The following is a 19,108-nucleotide window of genomic DNA, read 5'->3' on the forward strand; positions in this document are numbered from 1 at the left end:
CCACATGTCTCCATGTCTGTCTGTTGGTCCACTATCACACAGGCTGTATTGGCCAAACACCCTCCAACTCGTCTTACCCGTCTCTGTGTGTGTCTTCACATCGTGATTGTAATGATTGCATGGGGAGGGGCTCAGTTTGTGTGATCCAATGATCAATGATTTTGTACATGATTGGAAAATGTGGGGCTTTCGTTGTAAAATGTGGTTTGTTAAAAACAAAGCCAGGAAATGGAGATATAATGTACACAAAGGCAAAGGATCATGGGAAAGATGTGGGAGCTTTGGTGAGTGATGAGGTTTTCCACAGCTGCCAGACGGGGACAGCTTTAGTTCCGTCAGACGGACGTCACAGACACAATGTTCCCTCACCTGCTCAAGATTAGGGCTTTGCCATCAATGCTCCGATCCACTTAGTTTTGCAGTAGCTGGATGGTAAGTGATCTCATCCACAAAGAATTGCACTCATCCCAATGGCTTGTTTATGATGGTAAAATTAATATTCATCACCTGGATCAAGTATCTTGCTTGTAACATGATAGATGTGTGCTTGTTCTGATCTACCAGCATAACAACAATCAAGCATGGACTGTACACTGTAATCCTCACTCCCTCTGGCTCACAGTAATTGCATGGTTACTGTAAGCACATGACTCTTTAATTTGCCTCGCATTAGGTTTAGGGGTTATTTCTGGAGCCCTTCATTTCATACTGTGTCTGGGATTGGTCTGTTTACATCTACGCTACTTGTTAATCTGGCCCACATACATTGTATGCTGTTACAGGCCATGCTGTTGAACTCTCGCATTGTAAACTAGATTACTACGTGTGTTAGTTGTTGGATTGTTGTATTAGTTCTCATTTCTAAACAAAAAATGTGAGTATCAAATGCTGACTGCAAATGAGAAAGACAGGGTATTCCGAGGCTAAAAATCAGGCAACGGTGGTATCAACCACAATCATGCAGCAGTTAGACCCAACACAGTTAGTCTAAAAATTCTTAGACCTTTACAACAGAATTGATTTTGACATATATATCAACAGAAGTGATTTACATGTAAATGTTTTATATTGCTAATGTATTGTTTTTAAAATAATTGTTTATTAATTAATATTTTTTCTTTAAATTGTATTTACCTGCCTTAACCAAAGTAGGCTGATTAGACACCAAACCTAAAATTAAACAAGAAATGAAATTGAAATGGAATAGGCCTATCTTTATTGTGTTGCACTGCCCCAGTACGCATAAGAACAGCACTATTTGGCATATCTGATGAAATAATGTAGGCATTACAAGGAATTGTGCCATGCAAATGACATTTACATTGTCAGCTACATAGGAATATGGAGTCCTGCAGAAGCAACAGTATATTCAGTATAAAGGCCGTAGTCGAATTGTTCCAGTTATAGTGTCGGTCTTTGCTTTTCCAGGTATAGTCCTTGGAAAAACAAAGACCCACATGTTTCATTAACTATTGAAACACCTTTTCAGTTGTTTGCGCCTGTGACTCATCAGCTTCTACTCCCTAAAGAGGAGAAAACAAAAGAATAATAAAACATGTTTTTTTTTCCACTTGCCTCAAGGTTAGTTACACATACACACATTCATGTATACAGAGTCCGTAGTATGGTGTCTATAAAATTCAAATCTACTGGCAGACATAAAGCTAGCACGATATCATGCAAATATGAATAAAATAAAATGTAATAAAATAATAATAATAAAATAAGTCCGCAAAACGGCACCTTTTGCTGTGCTTGCAACTTTATTGATTAAAATAATCACTTACGTTTTTCACATCTCTGTCCTGAGTCTTAGAATGTGGACCAACCTGAAAATAAGTTGTGAAAATATGATCAGAGTGTATTTTTTGTGAACACTGTATAAAATTAAGTAAAGCTTTTTTCTGCATCATATGTTCAGTGTATGAGTGTAGTTAAATTTGCTCTTCAGCCCCTACCCCCACCTGGTCTCAGAAGTACATGTAATCACTACATAATTGTGTTTAAAAAAAAACACAAAACAAGATTTTTTTTTCCCCCGGAGTAAATATGTACTGTATGTTTACTGAATGAGACTCACATATGATCAGGGGATTTGGTAATGTTGGAATAAATGTGCTGTTTATTTCAAGCTTTGAACCACTGTATATAGTTTTGGAGATAATGGGGCTGATTTAAGACAGTGGGGATTTTTGCAAAAGCCCTGGGTTTCAAGTGAGTTTTAAGGGGTTAAACAATTTTGTCAAGCCATTAAAGACATGCATTCAAATATAGTGCCCTACAAACTAGAAAGGCCACACAAATTCGGCCATGACATATTAATATTTGCCACAGACCTTGGAAGACCACTCAGTCCAGGCTAAATTTGGTTGGGTAAACATTACAGATGTTTATTTACTGTAGTAGCTAAAGGTTGCCAGGGTACCTGTGCTTACAGTTATCATATTTTCCATTTGCTCATCTGGATACTCACTATTGCAGTGAAATGGTTAGTATCTTTTCCAAGGATAAAACAGACCAGAGAGGTGTATTTTGGAAGCCTGTGGTGTAGGCGTTGCCCTTTTACCAGTGCTAGAGGGAGTCCCTGCCCTGGTGTGATGACAGGCCTGTACCAAACATGGGTGCCACCAAGGCTGAGGTCCTTTTGAACCAGGGCTATGTGCACAATTACAGCTTGTGCACTTCCTTATTTAGACCTTTATTTTTATATAGATAGCAAAATAACAGCTAAATCTGGGAAGATAACTTTGTACTTTCAAATCTAATATCTGCTGTTGCTTTTTTCTGGAATGTTAATATTCACGATAATGAACACTTACTGCCCACTTGCAGTCTGCTGGTCCAAGTGGAATAAAGCCCATGCCCATGATCATAATCTGTGAAAACAGACATATTTAACCCTTGAAGGTGTAAGATATGTGATTAGAAAGTTCTTAGTTCTTAGTTGAACATTCTAATGCTAATGTAAAATCACTACAAGTCATTGAATGCAATGGAGTTATAGAACACTGACGTGATTGTGGTTGTTTCCACCTTTGTCTGGTTCTGTGTGAATCCTTCGAGACACATACACAAGACAATAAGGATATATATATATATATGTGTGTGTGTGTGTGTACACAGACAAGTGACAAATTAAAGGAAAACCAACATAAAGTGTCTTAGTAAGGTGTTGGGCCACCACGAGCCATCAGAACAACTTCAGTGCGCCTTGGCATAGATTCTGCAAGTCTCTGGAACTCTACTGGAGGGATGGAACACATTCTTCCAAAAGATATTCCCTCATTTGCTGTTTTGATGATGATGGTGGAGAGCGTTGTCTAACACATCAGTACAAAATCTCCCATATGTGTTCCATTGGGTTGAGATCAGGTGAGTGCGAAGGCCATAACATATGATTCACCTTATTTTCATACTCATCAAACCATTCAGTGACCCCTCGTGCCCTGTGGATGGGACATTGACATCCTGGAAGAGACCACTTCCATCAGGATAGAAATGTTTCATCATCTCTGTTAGACCAGTGCCTATGGTTTTTGCACCACTGAACTCTCAATTGTGCGTTTGTCTTTGTAATGAGGGATTTATGCACTGCAACCCTACAGTTCCTGCGCACCGTGGGGAAAAAAATGAGGCATTCTTGATTAACTTATCATGGTCTTCAATCAAGACCTTTAGTAGAATCATTGGTTTTTTGTTTTTTTCCTTAAGATCAGTCACTGATTCAGACCCAAGAAACCAGATTACTGTAATCAACTGATCCATTTTGCTATGCTACTTACGTGCTGAGTAGTGCTGAGTAACACCGAAAGCCCGCAGACCCTGCGACTCTCCAGGATCAAGAGTGAGGACCACTGGGTCAAAGACATGCTTATCGCAGCATTTAAACTTCTGTCCATGTTCACTTTCCTCCTTGACTCTCCCCATAGATCAACTAATTATTTTTTTTAAGTGTCTCAATTAGAAACTCAGTTGTGTGATCAGTCATTTGACTGTGCCAAGTGGAGTTCCTGTGAGGACACCTGGAGGATAACCATTGAAATACAAGTTTAAATCCCTGCGGGTCACATGGTTGAGCCAAACTGGTGGCCCTAACCCATGGCATAAAGAACAGCAAACAGATATACTGCTCCAGTTGATTTTATTTAACAGTGTTCTGAAATATTTAAACACTAATGCCTGCTCTGTGAGTAGGTGAACTGTGATTCTGCTTCTTCCAATTCAGCATGTGAATCTCTCCAAGCAGAGGCCAGCCCTGCTGTCGAGTCTGATTGCATTATTGACTGCAGCTCAGGGGCTGTGTGGTCTATGACATCATCTCTCAGGGCCATGTCTCTCCGGCGCATCTGAGCGTGCGGTAGCCCGTCCCTGGACAGAACAGAGAAAGCCCGGCCTTAGTTAGTCAGAGGTGTGGTTACAGGGCTAGGGGGAGTCTTAAAGACCCCATTTAAATAATCCAACATCGATGTCACACGACACATCGCTGGGACCGGAGGCGGCCATGGAGGTGAATTGCTTCTCTTTTTAATCAGATTGATGCATAGTAGCTGTTGCCAAGGATACATCTGCTCCCCTAGGCATGGTATGGCGGTTATTTCTTTTTCAGCAGCTGATGAAGCCACGGTAGCGTTAACAATAACATTAGGCCAGACGGCTGATTTTAAAATCAGTCAAAACGGCAAGTGCTGGGCCTAGAGCAGGGGCTGCACTGAGAATCTCCAGGTTCAGTTTTGTATAGAGAAAAACAGATAGAAACATAGAGAACAGGGGGAAGCTGTGTTCAAAACCACTCTCTCTCCCTCTGGTGATCCAGAAAACAGCAGGCAAGATATTCACAGCAAATGATAAAAACTGAGTAGGCAGTGGGCAACAGTACTGATTAATGCAGCATAAGTATATGTTACATTGATATGCTTTTATGTGATTTGCAAGTATAAACCATCAAAAAAAATTGCAAAGCTTATACTGTCTGCAGGACCCAGTATTTGTTTTTATTTTTAGTCCCCGTCCTATCTCTGCACAACTATGAGATGAGGTGTGGATGAGTTTTTTTTTTCCTTAGTTCAGGAGCTCATTGTGTTTAGGATGCCTCTTCGTGTTTGCCAGATACTTTTAAATCCTGCTGTGCTATATCACTTATATTGCATTCCCATTATAATACTGTCCTAAAAATAATTGCAAGCACACAAACACACAAACATGTGCAGCCTCCATACCAGTGATATACCATGTCACAGATGGGGCCTCATTTACATCACTGAGCGAGATTATTAATAAAAAGCAGTCTGCTTCAGAAAAATTTGATTTGTCTCGTATTATACATGTGCATGATGTATAATATTTTCTAATATTGATAATATTTATAATATTGAACTAGTTATTTTGTTGGATTTACATGTACCAAACAAACCTTTTTATCTTTCCTATTTCGACAAGATATATTTGCTTTGTTTATTCACAACTATATTTTAACCTAAACAAATGTCTTTGCATTGGGCTGCTGTGACTTTATATGATGTAAGTAGTATTTTGTATCCTGTAATGGTTTAGTAGTGTCCAGTACAGTATTAATTAATCTGTTAAAGCGGTATGGGAAATATGGTGTACAGTAGTGTATAAGATGTGCTGCAGGGCCTTCCTTAAAGACTTCTTTGTGTGCGTGTGCGCGTGCATGTGTGTGTTTGTGCACGTGTGTGTATGTGCGTGTGCGTGCTATATGTGTGTTCTCATCCCCCTGGCACTCTCTTTGCAGAATAATACTTCTCAAGGGAGCAAAGACTCTGTCTTCTTCAGGGATGGGGTGCGGAGGATTGACTTCGTCCTGGCTTACGTGGATGATAAGAATGATGAGAGGAAGCAGGTGAGAGGCACCCTTTTAATGCACACTAATGCACAGTGAAGACTTCATTAACGGTAAACATGTCTTTCATTTAGTCACACTGTGTACATGGGGCATTCACATGAGGCCAGCACATAATGAACTTGTTCCTTGGAGACCAGGCCTTGGTTCATAAACAAAAGCTGGTCTGAGTTGCTTGGCTTTGGTGCCATTTATCAGGCCTTACACCCTCTCTGTTGTGCTTCAGTGAAAGCTGCCACGGAGAGTTTCATTAAAAGGTTTGTACGCAGCACTTGGTACCACAAAAGAACTGTCATAAGACTCACACCAAATCAATTTGAGACACTTTTTTTGGCATGTAACCATCCCTATTGAATTTCTGATCTATAATTTTCTCATGAAAAGATGACCCTGAGATTATTTTGCTTGTGTGAAACAATGAGTCTTATGGATGAATGACTGTAAAACCACATTTCTAATAATGAAATCATGCTGAAAAAAAATAATGCTAAAGTGCTCCGGAAGGGTCCGACATTCACACAAAGTAATGTAGCCAAAGTCTGCGCAAAGTTAAATATCATAACAACCCTCTTTCTCAAACCCCATAATTATTATCATACTCAAAATATCTTTGCCTACACCAGTGCCAGAAAAATATTTGAGTACACTAAAGTAAGTCAGGTATATAGATAGTTTAATACATGGACAGTATAAAAATGCCTGTGTGCTGCATGTGTAACACCTACCTCTGCATCAGGTCTGTTCTGTATCTCAGATGCTGGAGTGGTGTGCTGAGCTAGCTTACTTCCCTTCTTCCCTTCACACCCACATGAAGGCTAGCTCACCCGTGGTTGTGAATTCAGTCTATACTGACTCTCTCATGGCCCTGAGAAATGTCCCCATGCCCCTTTATTTTTTTTTTTACTTACTCACTCACACTCTCAGCCACTTCCTGTTTGTGTGCTGCACAAAGCCATCTAGTGGTGAGCTGTAGAACAACAAAGCAGAACAAAGCTATACTGTTAATCAAAGCAGTGCTTCCCAAAGAAGAAAATTGAGAAAACACCTCAAATAAGAAGGGTTGTGATGGGTCACAAGGTCAGTATGAAGAAGAAAAAAAGTAATATATTCCAGTCACTTTCACACCAGTAAAATTTAATATTGCCATAGTTAGGTACACAGTAAATGCAATTTTTTGATTTCTATTAAAAACATTTTAGTTGTATATTCTCAATATATGCTGGTGTACGTGTTAATGAATCTTGAGTTACAGAAGGTAAGTTCTGGGTAAGTTCTTCCAATGTTTAGGATATAAATATTTAATACTGGGTGGTGGGTTTTATACAGTAGTGTCAGATTTGTATTTATGTGTATTTTATATTTATGTGTATTGAATTCCCATCCTTGAAGAAAATGCTGCACTTTTGGCTGTACTCTTTAAATATCTGTCATTGGCAGACAGTCTGTTACATGGTTGAGGTGAAAGGGCTGTCTGTGTTGGTTAATGCAGCAGGTCTAGTGCCAGACATAGGCAGTACATTTGGCAGGGGAGAGAGGGCCGTCTTAAACCAGATGCTGCACAGTGCCAGAATAGCAAGAGGAAGTGGTGGCTGTGGGTTTAAACATTATGCCACCGCCTTTGTGCTGCAAAAGCAGACTTGAATCTGTGCTCGTGAGTCTTTCTCACATGGTTTTGTGACGCTGAGCGTACTTCCCACCTCCACTCCTCATGTGAAACCACCTTCAGAAGTCTTACATCATTCCTGCCAAGGCTTGTCGAAAAATAAAGGCAGAGAACAGACGTTTCTCTGTTGGTACCCAGGGCAGACGCAAACACCGTTCAGTGTTGGACCCGAAGCAGGCTTCCGTTCCTTTTTCGTTCAGGGTGGGGGAATTCAGGCGTGCAGGGCCTAGGTTATCTCTAAAAGCAGTGCAGAGGTGAAACTGCTGAACCATTGATACGGAATTACTGACAATGAGTGCCCCTGTGAAAAAAAGAGTGTTGAACTGGGCAGCCATGCAGGATGATGGAAGTTGCTTTTCCTTGGTCCTGTTGTATGACTCGGTACAGCATATTGGTGATGGGTTGTAAAAGGAGTGGAGAAATTCTGAATTCATTCTGTATTTGCCTTGTATAAATGCTGTCTGTGGGCGTGCCTTGTTTTAAGGACTGCTGTTTACTAAATTAGAGGTGCCTGGTAAAGGTCCTGTTGGAGCCAGTAACCCCCCAGATATCTGCAACTGTGAAGAGTGATAGTGTCATTTTTGTTAAGAATAAGTGTTTGAAATGCAGAAGATGGTGTATTTGGTGTATAAAGATGGTTGAATTTGAGGGTAAAAATTGAATGTGTTTTCTGATATGAAAATTCTCTACTTCCTTATCTTTCTACTTACCTCAGAGCCTATAAAGGAAGTAATACTGGAATGCAGAACAGCCTTTAGGTTTGTGTAATGTTCCTGTGTTACAACATTAGCATTAGCAGGATTGAATACTGTGAAATTAAAGCCTTTTGGAAAGAGCAGTTTGATGAATTAGTTTCATCATAATAGGGTTTGCTATGCAGCTTAGCTTTAAACACCATTCTTGAGTGAACAGTAGTGCCATGAATTTAACCTGCAACCATCAGAATAAAGACCCAGCTCCTTAATTACCACAGCACAATGCCATCCCGTGCTCCTTAGCCTTTATTACAAGATTTATCCTGGGCTATCTGAAACATTGAGGGGTGCTTAATCATTGATTTAATGGTTGTGTGTATGTGTGTGCATGTTTATGCGTGTGCGTGTGTGTGTGTGTGTGTGCGTGCGTGTGTGTGTATGTGTGTATGTCTGTGTTTATACAGGAGAGGAGGAAAGAGTATGAGGCCAATCTGATCAAGGCAGGGCTGGAGCTGGAAACTGAGGATAAATCGGTAAGTAGCAGAACTGGGACATTTAAAAGTATCACAACATGGGGCTTCTGGATGGCTCATTGTGTTAAGGGTCTGTTCTGACAGTGAGAAAATAAAAAACATGAACCGAAGCATTAAGACAAGCACAATCCTTTTCAGTTAGTGGGCAGGAGATTTGTGACTATCTTTAAGCCGTCCAATCCAGAAAAGCCAATGGGCCAGAGGTAATTGCATATTGATAATAACATACAGCAACCAAAATTATATGAGAGGTGATATTAAAACTTTTACATTTGGTCCTAAGGATTGACCTTTTCACTCTTAACTGGAACCAACTGCTATTTGCCCCGTAAAATTTGCCCCGACAGATGGCTGCTCAGCTGTCATTGCATCGTTAGTTTGTACACAAGAAAGCAGACAAAAGGTCTAGAAATGATTCTGAGTGAGGCATTTTCATTTGGAGTCTGTTGCTGTTCTCTCAACATGAGGACCAAAGAAGTGTCAGTGCCGGGAAAGCAGGCCATCATGAGGCTATAAAGTCAGAGGAAATTGATCAGAAACATACAAAATATTGGGAATGTCAAAATGAAGTACTTGGTAAATTGGTAAGAACCATGAGTAGAGCAATAGAAAAAGACCTGGTAGACCATGGAAGACCACTGTAGTGGATGACCAAAGAATACTTGCAATTGTGTGGAAAAGCCCCTTTTCAACTGTTGAACAAATCTAGAACACTTTTCAGGATGTAGACATAGATATGTCAAAGACTACCATATAGAGGATAATGCACCAACATAACATTGGAGGGTTCATTTGAAGATGCAAACGACTGGTAAGCCTCAAGAACAGAGAAGCGAAGTTAGAGTTTGCTGAAAAGTATGCTTGAAAGTTTTATTGTTAGATGAGATTAGTGTTAACGTGATATAAGGAAACAAAACAAGAAGGTGTGAACAAAGAAAGGAACTGCTCATGATCCAAAGCATACCACCTCATCTGTGAAATATGGTGGAGATATTGTTATGGCTTTGGCATGTACAGTATGGCTGCCACTGAAACTGACTCAGTTGTCTTAATTGATGATATGACTGCTGACGGCAGCAGCAGAATTAATTGTGAAGTGTACAGAAACATCTTCTTTGTCAGAGCCAGCCAAAAGCCTCAAAACACAATGTTTAAGCCACCAGAGCATTTTTGGCCAAGTCCTTCACATGACATGAGTTAATTTAAACATACATTTAACTTTCTGAAAACAAAATTGAAAACAAAAAGCTTTGAAACAAACAGAAGATGGCTGCTGTACACGCCAGCAGAATATCACCAGGGAAGATACCAGGGTCGCAGATTTCAAGCAATCATTCAATGCAAAGACTGTATTTCAGATTATGTTAATTTGTCCAAATTAACATGGGTCATTGAATCCATTGATTGTCTAAAGTATCCACTCCCCTTGTGCTGAAGGTCTGATTAAAAGAAAACCAAAAAAACCCTCAGTCAGAATTTAATTTGACACCCCTCTTGTGCAGTGGTTCTGTACCCTGGGCTTGAAGTATCCCTGTATGTGTGGTTTTTGTTCCAATAATCTCTTGATCAGTTCAGGTTGTTGAAGGTTTTTGTTGAAGTTTCAAAATTTTGTGTTGAAATCGATTTTAATGATTTTTAATGATTTCATTTTCCACAAATGGTTTAGTTTCAATGATCAGGTGGCTAAAGGTTCAGTGTTTAGTACTTTACTAATTTCTGCTCTATGCAATCAATTCAATTCTTTCAATTAATTTTTTTCCACAGCATATTAAAGACAGAAAATGAGAGCATTTGATATCTGTGAATGGATATGACTGATTAAAAGTCTTAAAGTGAATAAGAAGTATTCCTTTTTGTAACACAAATACCTGTTTCTGACTGTGGCATTAAGAGCAGTCAGTGTACGCCATCCATTATTAAACATTACAAGTGTGTTCATTAAAAATAACCGCCCTTGAGATTATACTTTAGATTTGAGAACCACTGCCCTAGTGCAGTCAAGCAGGGTTTATACATTTTAATTTGTCGTGTAGCCAGGACTCCCTCTAGTGGTTGGTTTATATTGTGTTTTGTCTGCTGTCTCTGATACTTCTTAATTTTGTCCAATGTTTTTGACCACAAGAGAAAGAATTCATGTAATGTGTTTTAGTCTGAAGACATGTTGTGCTCAACTGACTATTGCTTGTGACTTCAGAATCTGCAATAATCTCATTGTACCAGCCTAATCAGCATGTGTAATGCACTAATCAGTGTAGCAGTACACTGCCCCAGGATAATTACTTGCACAGGCATGCTAGTTGTGCAGAACATTCTTGATCGTATGTACAGCCCAGAAGCAAGCTTATTTAAGGTGGTGCCTGTAGGCTGTCTGCAGACCATTGCCCAATGGTGAGGCATGGTTTGCTTCACACTTGGAAGAAACTACTGCCACATTTCAGTCAGCAGCTCAACTGCTGCATTTGATTACTGTTTCAGTTTGCATGTTGTTTATGAAATATATGTAATCACAGATCTCCTTATAGGCTGTCAGATTTCTTATTTAGGCAGCTAGCCTTGTTAAAGCCAGTAGAACTTGCAGCACTGCACACTTTGTAAAGTGTGGTACTTCCGGCAGGAATCTGAAGACTCGAAGACGTACTTCCTGAAGATCCATGCTCCGTGGGAGGTGCTGGCCACCTACGCAGAGGTGCTGAAGATCAAGGTCCCTTTCAAGGTCAACGACATCCCCAACACCCGGGACACCCCGTTGGAGTGGCTCTTCAGGCCCTTCCGCCTCCCGGAGCACATTATGAACCCCGTGCCCGATTACTTCACCTCTCCCTTCAACAAGGAAAAGATTGACTTCTTCCTGATCAGTGACAAAGAAACCCTTTTCCCCCCGTCCACTCGTAACAGGATTGTAAGTACCATGCTCTTCTAATTGGGATCCAAATAAAATAAATAATTAAGTTACATTTAAGGTTGACACCAGGCCTTAGTCTTTCAAAATTAATCCCGATAATATTTGTGGATCATATACAGGGAAATGTCAAAACATTTCACTCATTTTACACATAATCACCTGAAAGACTAGGCAGTGCAGAAACTGTCTGTTGTCCACAGAGCAGACGTGCTGCTGAAGTTGCCACAGCCAGTAAAACTGAAACTCACCTGTCTGTCTGCACCCACCACAGGTGTACTACATCCTCTCCCGATGCGCATACTACAAGGAGGATCACAAGGACAAGGACAAGAAGGGCATCAAGCGCTTGCTGAACAATGGCACTTACCAGTCGGCCTTTCCCCTGCACGATGTAAGAGCGTCCACCCTCTCTCCACGAGCACTGCGATTGAGCGTTTACTGCTTGGGCCTTCCCTGCTTACTCATCATTCTCTCACAGCATAGGAATGCTAAATCTTATGATTTAAGATTTTTACAAAGAAATGTTTCAAAAAGTATGAAATTTGTATTTTCTTCCTTGTATCCTGTGTCATTATCTGGCATTGCACACAAATTTTAAAGTAACAATATTTTAAATTGTTTTTGTTTCCTGGCCTCACGGCATAGGTGGCTACAGTTCTGTCCCTTAGTACCCAGACAGTGTCCAAGTGTGTGAAAATAACCCATCTTACCACACAGAAGTGGCTAGATGCAGCAGTGACATCCTTTACACTTGTATGAGAGAGTCCTGTTCAGCTGTGTTCTTTCTCTGTGCAGAGTCGGTACTGGATGAAGTCCAGGAACTCAAAATGTGAGAGCGAAAGGTACAATCTTTACAAGAACTGGGCCCAAATCAGCTGCTTCTACAAAGAACAGCCTCTCAACCTCATTCGGTGAGAAACAATTTTAAAGCCTCTCACACATAAATGGTGTAGCACAAACCTTGTAAACTATACCCATCACATACCTTTTAAGCACTACAGTAAGGGAATGATACGGAAATGCCTCTGAAATTAGATGCCTCATATCCCAGTGTGAATTTAAGTCTACCATACAAAACATTGTGTCAGAGGAATGGCATTGTTTAAACTCTTTTGATTACATATTCTAGTGAGCCTTGAGTAGTCTGTCTCCATGTACTCTTATGTATTGCTGTAAGGTCAGTGATGCAGTTCTCATGCAGTTTTAATACAAGTGCTTGGGAGAAGACAGCAACCACACAGAGCTCTGCTGAGGATGCTAATTTGCAGGGGTATTTACAAAGTCTCCACATTGGTAATACTTACATTCTATTACTCTGGTTGGTTAGGATGGTATCAGTCAATATTACAAAGATTGGTTACATGTCAGGTTCCTTGGCAATTATACCTATTCCTTTGTTTACATTTTTATATTTAAAACATCTTCCATCCATTGATCCATTATCTATACCCGCATATCCTAGGCAGGGGGGTGCTGGAGCCTGTCCCAGTGTGTATTGGGCAAGAGGCAGGAATTTAAAACATCTTGTTAAGTGAAAAAATAAATGTCTTTTTTAGCAGCCAGCTGCATCTGTTATCTCTTGTGCTCCCTTCTTTGTCCTGTTCAAGGCCTGGAGGGGTAGAAGATAGACACAGAAACTGCCTGGCAGCAAAGGCCCCTTTAGTGAGCAGTAGGATAAAAGAGAAGGGGGGGGAGACATGAGAAGGAATGGCGTTGCCACAGAACTGCAAAAACTGTCCAGTTAGTACAATAGAATGAAGTAGCAATCAGGTATAACATATTAGTAGAGTTATCAGTGATTAACAAGGTGATTATGTAATAGAATCTGTAGTTATGTGTTTGTGTGTGTGTGTGTGTGTGTGTGTGTGTGTGTGTGTGTGTGTGTGTGTGTGTGTGTGTGTGTTTGTTTGTGAGGGAAATGGTTGGTAACTTCTGTCTCGCCCTTGCCTTTGCCTGCGTATGAAGGAATGTGGAACATGCTTGTTCACTGACACCATCTCACACTACAGTCCAGCCCCTCTCCTGCCAGGCACTAAAGCTGACTGGAGAGTTAAACGCCACAGCTTGTGTATATGTAAAGCACACAACATTGCTTGCACCTTTCCACATGAAATGTTGGAGAAATAGTGAAGGGTTAATGTGTGCCATTCACACAGACAGGCATATCATGAGATTTGTTTGGACAGACAAGCTCAGCAGGACAAAGGATGCGCAACCCAATTTCAATAGTGCAAGCAGTTTTATTTTACATGTTCACAGGAGCCAAACATTCAATTAAACATGCTTTTTACACTTAATATGGTTTCTGTGAGTTTTTGAAGAAGATTTGTCAGTGGTCATTGTACCAGGCCACAGATAGAACTACTTGAAATAATGACTAAGCAGGTTCACATTCTTAGCTTGTTTATAAGTTGCACAAGTCCTAGCCTACGTATCTGTATGTTACACACTTCAAAAAGATCAATACTCTGCTGTAGCAAAACGCACTCCACTAACACACAACACTAACTAACAGACTGTATAACTACAGTAATTGCTCGTTTTTACTATTACCATCAATACTACAAACATCTATAAGTGGTGGATAGATATTAGAAAACACAATGATTAGCCAGTGTGAGTATGCAGGAGCAGATAGAATTTGGCATCTCAGTCACTGAGAAAATCACATCCCTACATCCCTAAGAATAACTCAGTTGTTTGGCGGTGACAGGAAGTACTATGGGGAGAAGATCGGGATCTACTTTGCATGGCTGGGCTTCTACACCGAGATGCTGTTCTTCGCCGCCGTAGTGGGTCTGATCTGCTTCATCTCCGGCGTCGTCACCTACGACGACAACATCTGGAGGTACGCCCTCCGACTTATTTAGAGCTGTGCTCCGACATCGCTCTCTGGTTAGCGTCATCCCTCAGGAATGAACGCCAATGCCTTTAGACACTTGTGCCTAAAGGAACCCACTTGCTCTCTCGAATTCTGTTTTCCCCAGCAAAGAAATCTGTGACTCCAACATCGGGGGCAGCATTGTGATGTGTCCGCTGTGTGATAAGAAGTGTGGCTTCTGGAAGCTTAACTCCACGTGCACCGCTTCCTGGGTAAGAACACTAAATGAGCAGACCATCGTCGCCAGAACGGCCTCACTTTTCAGGCAAAATTTAGTAGACGATAAGCCAGAACAGGTTGACACTTTGACCTATACAAGTCTGCCAACTTCCAGAGGTGGGTTGTGCTAATAGTAGTAATAGTAATGATTTTATTTAATTTTTTGGATTGAAGCACTATTGAATTTTATTGAATGCATTATTAGTAGTAGTAGTACTATTATTGTAATTTTATGTATTTATTAAATGTCTGCTTTGAGATATTAAAGTATTTACGGTGATATGACACATCTCATCTTGTCTTTCAGCAATCACATCTGTTTGACAATGTGGGCACGGTGTTTTTTGCCATATTTATGGGGATATGGGGTAAGTGTCACAACATTAGTCCTCTTGTGCCCCACCTGCTGGTAAAATACAGCATTGCATTCATTTGAACCAATGTGATGAGTCTTGGAGCGCTTCGAGTCTTTTTGCATTTTATAATTTAAGTGTACTCATTAATTTGAAGCATTATATTCATAGTGTTGTAATTAACCTGATATTTATCTTCCATGGATGTTTCTTAACTTTGTTTGATGGTTGACTGGCTGTATGTATTGAGTGATTCTAAGGTGTTGCAATGCAAAATTTCATTATTTCAATAAACAATAATGAAAGAAAATACTGCCCGTTGCACAAGCAATAAACGGGCTGGGAGGTTTATATTTACAGTGCCGTCAGTAAGTATTTGGACAGCGACACAATATTGTTGTTTTGGCTCTGTACTCCAGTACATTGGATTCAAAATGATACAATGAGGTTACAGTGCAGACTGTCAGCTTTAATGTGAGGGTATTTACATCACTATTGGGTGATCCATGTGGGAATTACAGCCCATTTTATACATAGTCTCCCCTTTGTTCTGTGTGGGAGCCGGCAGACACGTTGATGTTGATGTTCCTGCCCACAGTGACTCTGTTCCTGGAGTTCTGGAAGCGGAGGCAGGCCCGGTTGGAGTACGAGTGGGACCTGGTGGACTTTGAGGAAGAGCAGCAGCAGCTGCAGCTCAGGCCTGAGTACGAGACCAAATGCAGCGGCCGCCGGATGAACCGCATCACCCAGGTACTGTACCGTAGCCTTAACTGCTACCTGGAAGGGTCCGGTCATGTTTATACCTGTTCTGGAGAAAGTTTGGGGATTTTTGCTCATGATGATCTCCATAAGAAAAAGTGCAGTACAGGGTATTAAAGGATTGTATGTAACTATGCTGGGAATGTAACTGACCATTTACAAACCAGGATGATTTAGTCACATATTATCTACTCAGCTCAGGCATGGAACTCAGCCTCAGGCCATATCTAATACCTGCTTTTAAATATTGATTTCAGCATCTTCAGAGAGTTTTAATGACTCTATTATTCACATTCTGGAGCTTGATATGTAGACTCAAGCACCCTCTGAAAGGCTTGTACCTTCTGAGGCCCTTTATAATCCCTGAATAGGGATCTCTTGTAGGCTTTGTCCTAATGCGCCATTTAGGAGAGTAATGTGATGCTACTGCTTGGTGATTAACTGGGGGTCCTTCACAGACCATTGAGTGGGAGGGGAAGGGAATAATGTCTGTTTGAGTCCTCTGTTTGGTAATCTGCCTGGCCGGATTTATGAGGCCTTTTTTTAGTTGCTTTATAACAGCTTGGTTCAGACTGGTGGATTCACCAGTGGAAACGGTAATGATAACCAGTGGGCAGTGGTCTTGCACTGTTGTTCTTCATGGAATGCGTAGCTATTTTTGATGTAATATGACTGAAGAGGTTAAGTAATCCCTCAAAACAAAAACTAAAATACTTCAGCAATTGCAGTTGGAACGAAAACCAGCATACCCATATTGAAAGCTACTGGTCTAGCAGTCCATTGTGGGAATCTCCCACAGAAATAACTCACTTCTGATCCAGCGTGGTGTCCTTGTCTGTCTCAGCTGCACAACAGTCCCAGGTTACTCGTGCTGTTCTGTGGCCACTGACAACACATTCTCCCTGTTTGTTCTGCAGGAAATGGAGCCGTACTTGTCAGTAACAAGCAAATGTGCTCGCTGCTGCCTGTCTGGAGCCACGGTCATATTCTGGGTGAGTCGGCATCACTTTCAGTGTGTGTTACCATCAAATGCATGTGTTTTCACCCAGAGGAATTGCAGCATGCATTTGATATTTGGAATATATAGCAGTGTGGCTGCACATTTCATAAGCTAGCCTGTGTCTGTAGCATTGTGGGTCTGTATAGTTCATAACCTGGCCTGTGTCTGTAACATTGTGGGTCTGTATAGTTCATAACCTGGCGTGTGTTTGTAGCAGTGTGGGTCTGTACAGTTTACAAGCTGGTCTTGGTCTGTAGCAGTGTGTGTCTGTACAGTTCATAAGCTAGTCTGTGTCCGCAGCAGTGTGATTCTGTACAGTTCATAAGCTAGCCTGTGTCTATGTCAGTGTGTGTCTGTACAGTTCATAAGCTAGTCTGTGTCCGCAGCAGTGTGATTCTGTACAGTTCATAAGCTAGCCTGTGTCTATGTCAGTGTGGTTCTGTACAGTTCATAAGCTAGCCTGTGTATATGTGTGTACTGATGTGTGTTTGTTTTAGTCGGCTGTCTGTGAATTGTGTTCGCTCGCTCCCTCCAGATTGCCTTGATCTGCGCCTGCATCACTGGTGTGATCGCGTACCGGTTGGCAGTGTATGCAGCCTTCGCCAGCATCATGAAAGACAGCCCCACCAGCAAACTGCAGCTGGTGGGGTCCCTCATCACGCCACAGCTCGCCACCTCCGTCACTGCCTCCTGCATCAACTTCGCCATCATCATGATCCTCAACTTCATGTACGAGCGCGTGGCCATCTGGATCACCGACATGGGTGAGGGGGAACTCCTTTTCGTGCATCAGTAGGGACGCACGTTTTAAGTAATTCCTTTGATTGATGATCTTTGATGTTAAAGAATGAATTAATTGATAGTTGTTATGGTAAATTTCATGTACTATATAGCTATATCATTCATCAATAAAAATGTGAGTGATGCAAGAGGCAATGCTTTTCTTGACTCCAGGCTTAAAAGGGTTGGTTTTCACCCACATTCAAAGAGCATTTGACCAGTACAGAACAAGATTTGTTTAGATAGCTGTTGAACTTAGACTAAAATGCAACAATCAATGGGGCTCATATAATTTTGTGTCCCTCCCTTCTGCCTGCTTTACTGTACTTAAATTGTCAATTAAAACAGCACAGATGTAGCCCAAGGATATAATCTTCATGTGTGTAGTAAAAAATGAAAGGCATTTTGTCACAGTTACAAAACTTCATTGTTACTTAATCCTACTGATAGGTAATTTCAACTCAGCAACAGGGCATAGGCAAGGCAAATGGAACATACTGTAGCTATAAATATCTTCCTTAGGCACTTGGAAATTGGTGCCAGTACCTGGATGTACTGTAGATATCCAAGCCTCAGATCTCAAATCTCAGTAGGTTAAAATGTGTAGCTTCATCTGGTGGACAATATAAATCATTAAAATAATTCATTACGTTTCTCCAAAAGAGGAGTGCAACATTAGGCAACCCAAAACAAAATCTTTTTTTTATTTTTATTTTAAACCTTGATTCCTGTAAATGTGCAATAAATAATAGTCATTGAGTAATTGTTAGCATCCCTATCCATCAGTTATTTTGAATTTAGTTTGACCAATTGGGTGTTGAAAGAGGAAAATCCCACCTGGATTAGGTCGGAATACACACTTCAATAAACTTCAGTTCATGTGTTAACATTGAAGGACATTGATTTCTGTTATTAGTTTGCATATGTTGCATGTGTAATTTACATTCACAAACCTGTCCTGTGCAGCAGTGGAAGAATGGTGTTATTGGAAAAAAGTATCTCATCCCATATTTCAGTGAGGCTTTGGGGTCGTGGAACAAAATTGTACCTTTTTGGGTTAACTGCTATAACTGATCCAGTTTGAACCCTGGCAGGCCAGTTTTGTTGAGTGACCAGGATGTTGTTGGCTCCATCTCAGGTGTCGAAAGCTGTAACTGAACCTCACAGTGGTTTCCCAAACCAGTCCTTCCTCCTTGCCTGGCTGTTCAGTTTAAAGGAACAACCTGCACTAGGCAGTGTCTGGGTGGTACAGTTAACTTACCTGCTTCTTAGTAATTGGACTTGACCATACTTAAAGGCATATTCAGTGACTTGCGGCACATCTCCTGACCTGTGCCTTATGTTTTCATTTTTATTTGAGAAGTTCTACCCGACAGAGACATGTATTTCATTTCATTTTTCTGAAATCGCGTGAATAATTATGATTGCACAGTGCACACTGACTGAGGCCTTTCTACTAAATG

The 19,108-nt window shown here is 40.9% G+C and overlaps 1 protein-coding gene and 1 long non-coding RNA gene across 5 annotated transcripts in view; one reads left to right on the top strand and one right to left on the bottom strand.

The window, feature by feature from the left end:
• LOC118227482 (anoctamin-5-like) overlaps nt 1-19,108 on the top strand; it is a 63,851-nt gene that overhangs the window by 34,624 nt on the left and 10,119 nt on the right. For 2 of the 4 annotated variants that reach the window (XM_035417985.1, XM_035417986.1), the window contains 11 exons: nt 5,753-5,860; nt 8,683-8,751; nt 11,366-11,650; nt 11,925-12,044; nt 12,449-12,564; nt 14,367-14,501; nt 14,641-14,746; nt 15,061-15,121; nt 15,705-15,856; nt 16,783-16,857; nt 17,401-17,629. In XM_035417985.1, coding sequence (XP_035273876.1) covers nt 5,753-5,860; nt 8,683-8,751; nt 11,366-11,650; nt 11,925-12,044; nt 12,449-12,564; nt 14,367-14,501; nt 14,641-14,746; nt 15,061-15,121; nt 15,705-15,856; nt 16,783-16,857; nt 17,401-17,629 — 1,456 coding nt within the window. Of the gene's footprint in view, nt 1-3,698; nt 4,508-4,528; nt 5,518-5,752; nt 5,861-8,682; nt 8,752-11,365; nt 11,651-11,924; nt 12,045-12,448; nt 12,565-14,366; nt 14,502-14,640; nt 14,747-15,060; nt 15,122-15,704; nt 15,857-16,782; nt 16,858-17,400; nt 17,630-19,108 lie in introns of those variants that run through there. The other 2 variants (XM_035417987.1, XM_035417988.1) reach the window with 2 other exon arrangements.
• On the bottom strand, nt 1,194-6,822 carry LOC118227483. The gene is made up of 4 exons (XR_004765290.1): nt 6,586-6,822; nt 2,820-2,876; nt 1,788-1,829; nt 1,194-1,523 (listed from the first exon to the last, which is right to left on the bottom strand). It is a non-coding gene; the product is annotated as an uncharacterized LOC118227483 (long non-coding RNA).

This window comes from Anguilla anguilla, chromosome 5 (assembly GCF_013347855.1).
Source record: "Anguilla anguilla isolate fAngAng1 chromosome 5, fAngAng1.pri, whole genome shotgun sequence".
Classification (NCBI taxonomy): domain Eukaryota; kingdom Metazoa; phylum Chordata; class Actinopteri; order Anguilliformes; family Anguillidae; genus Anguilla; species Anguilla anguilla.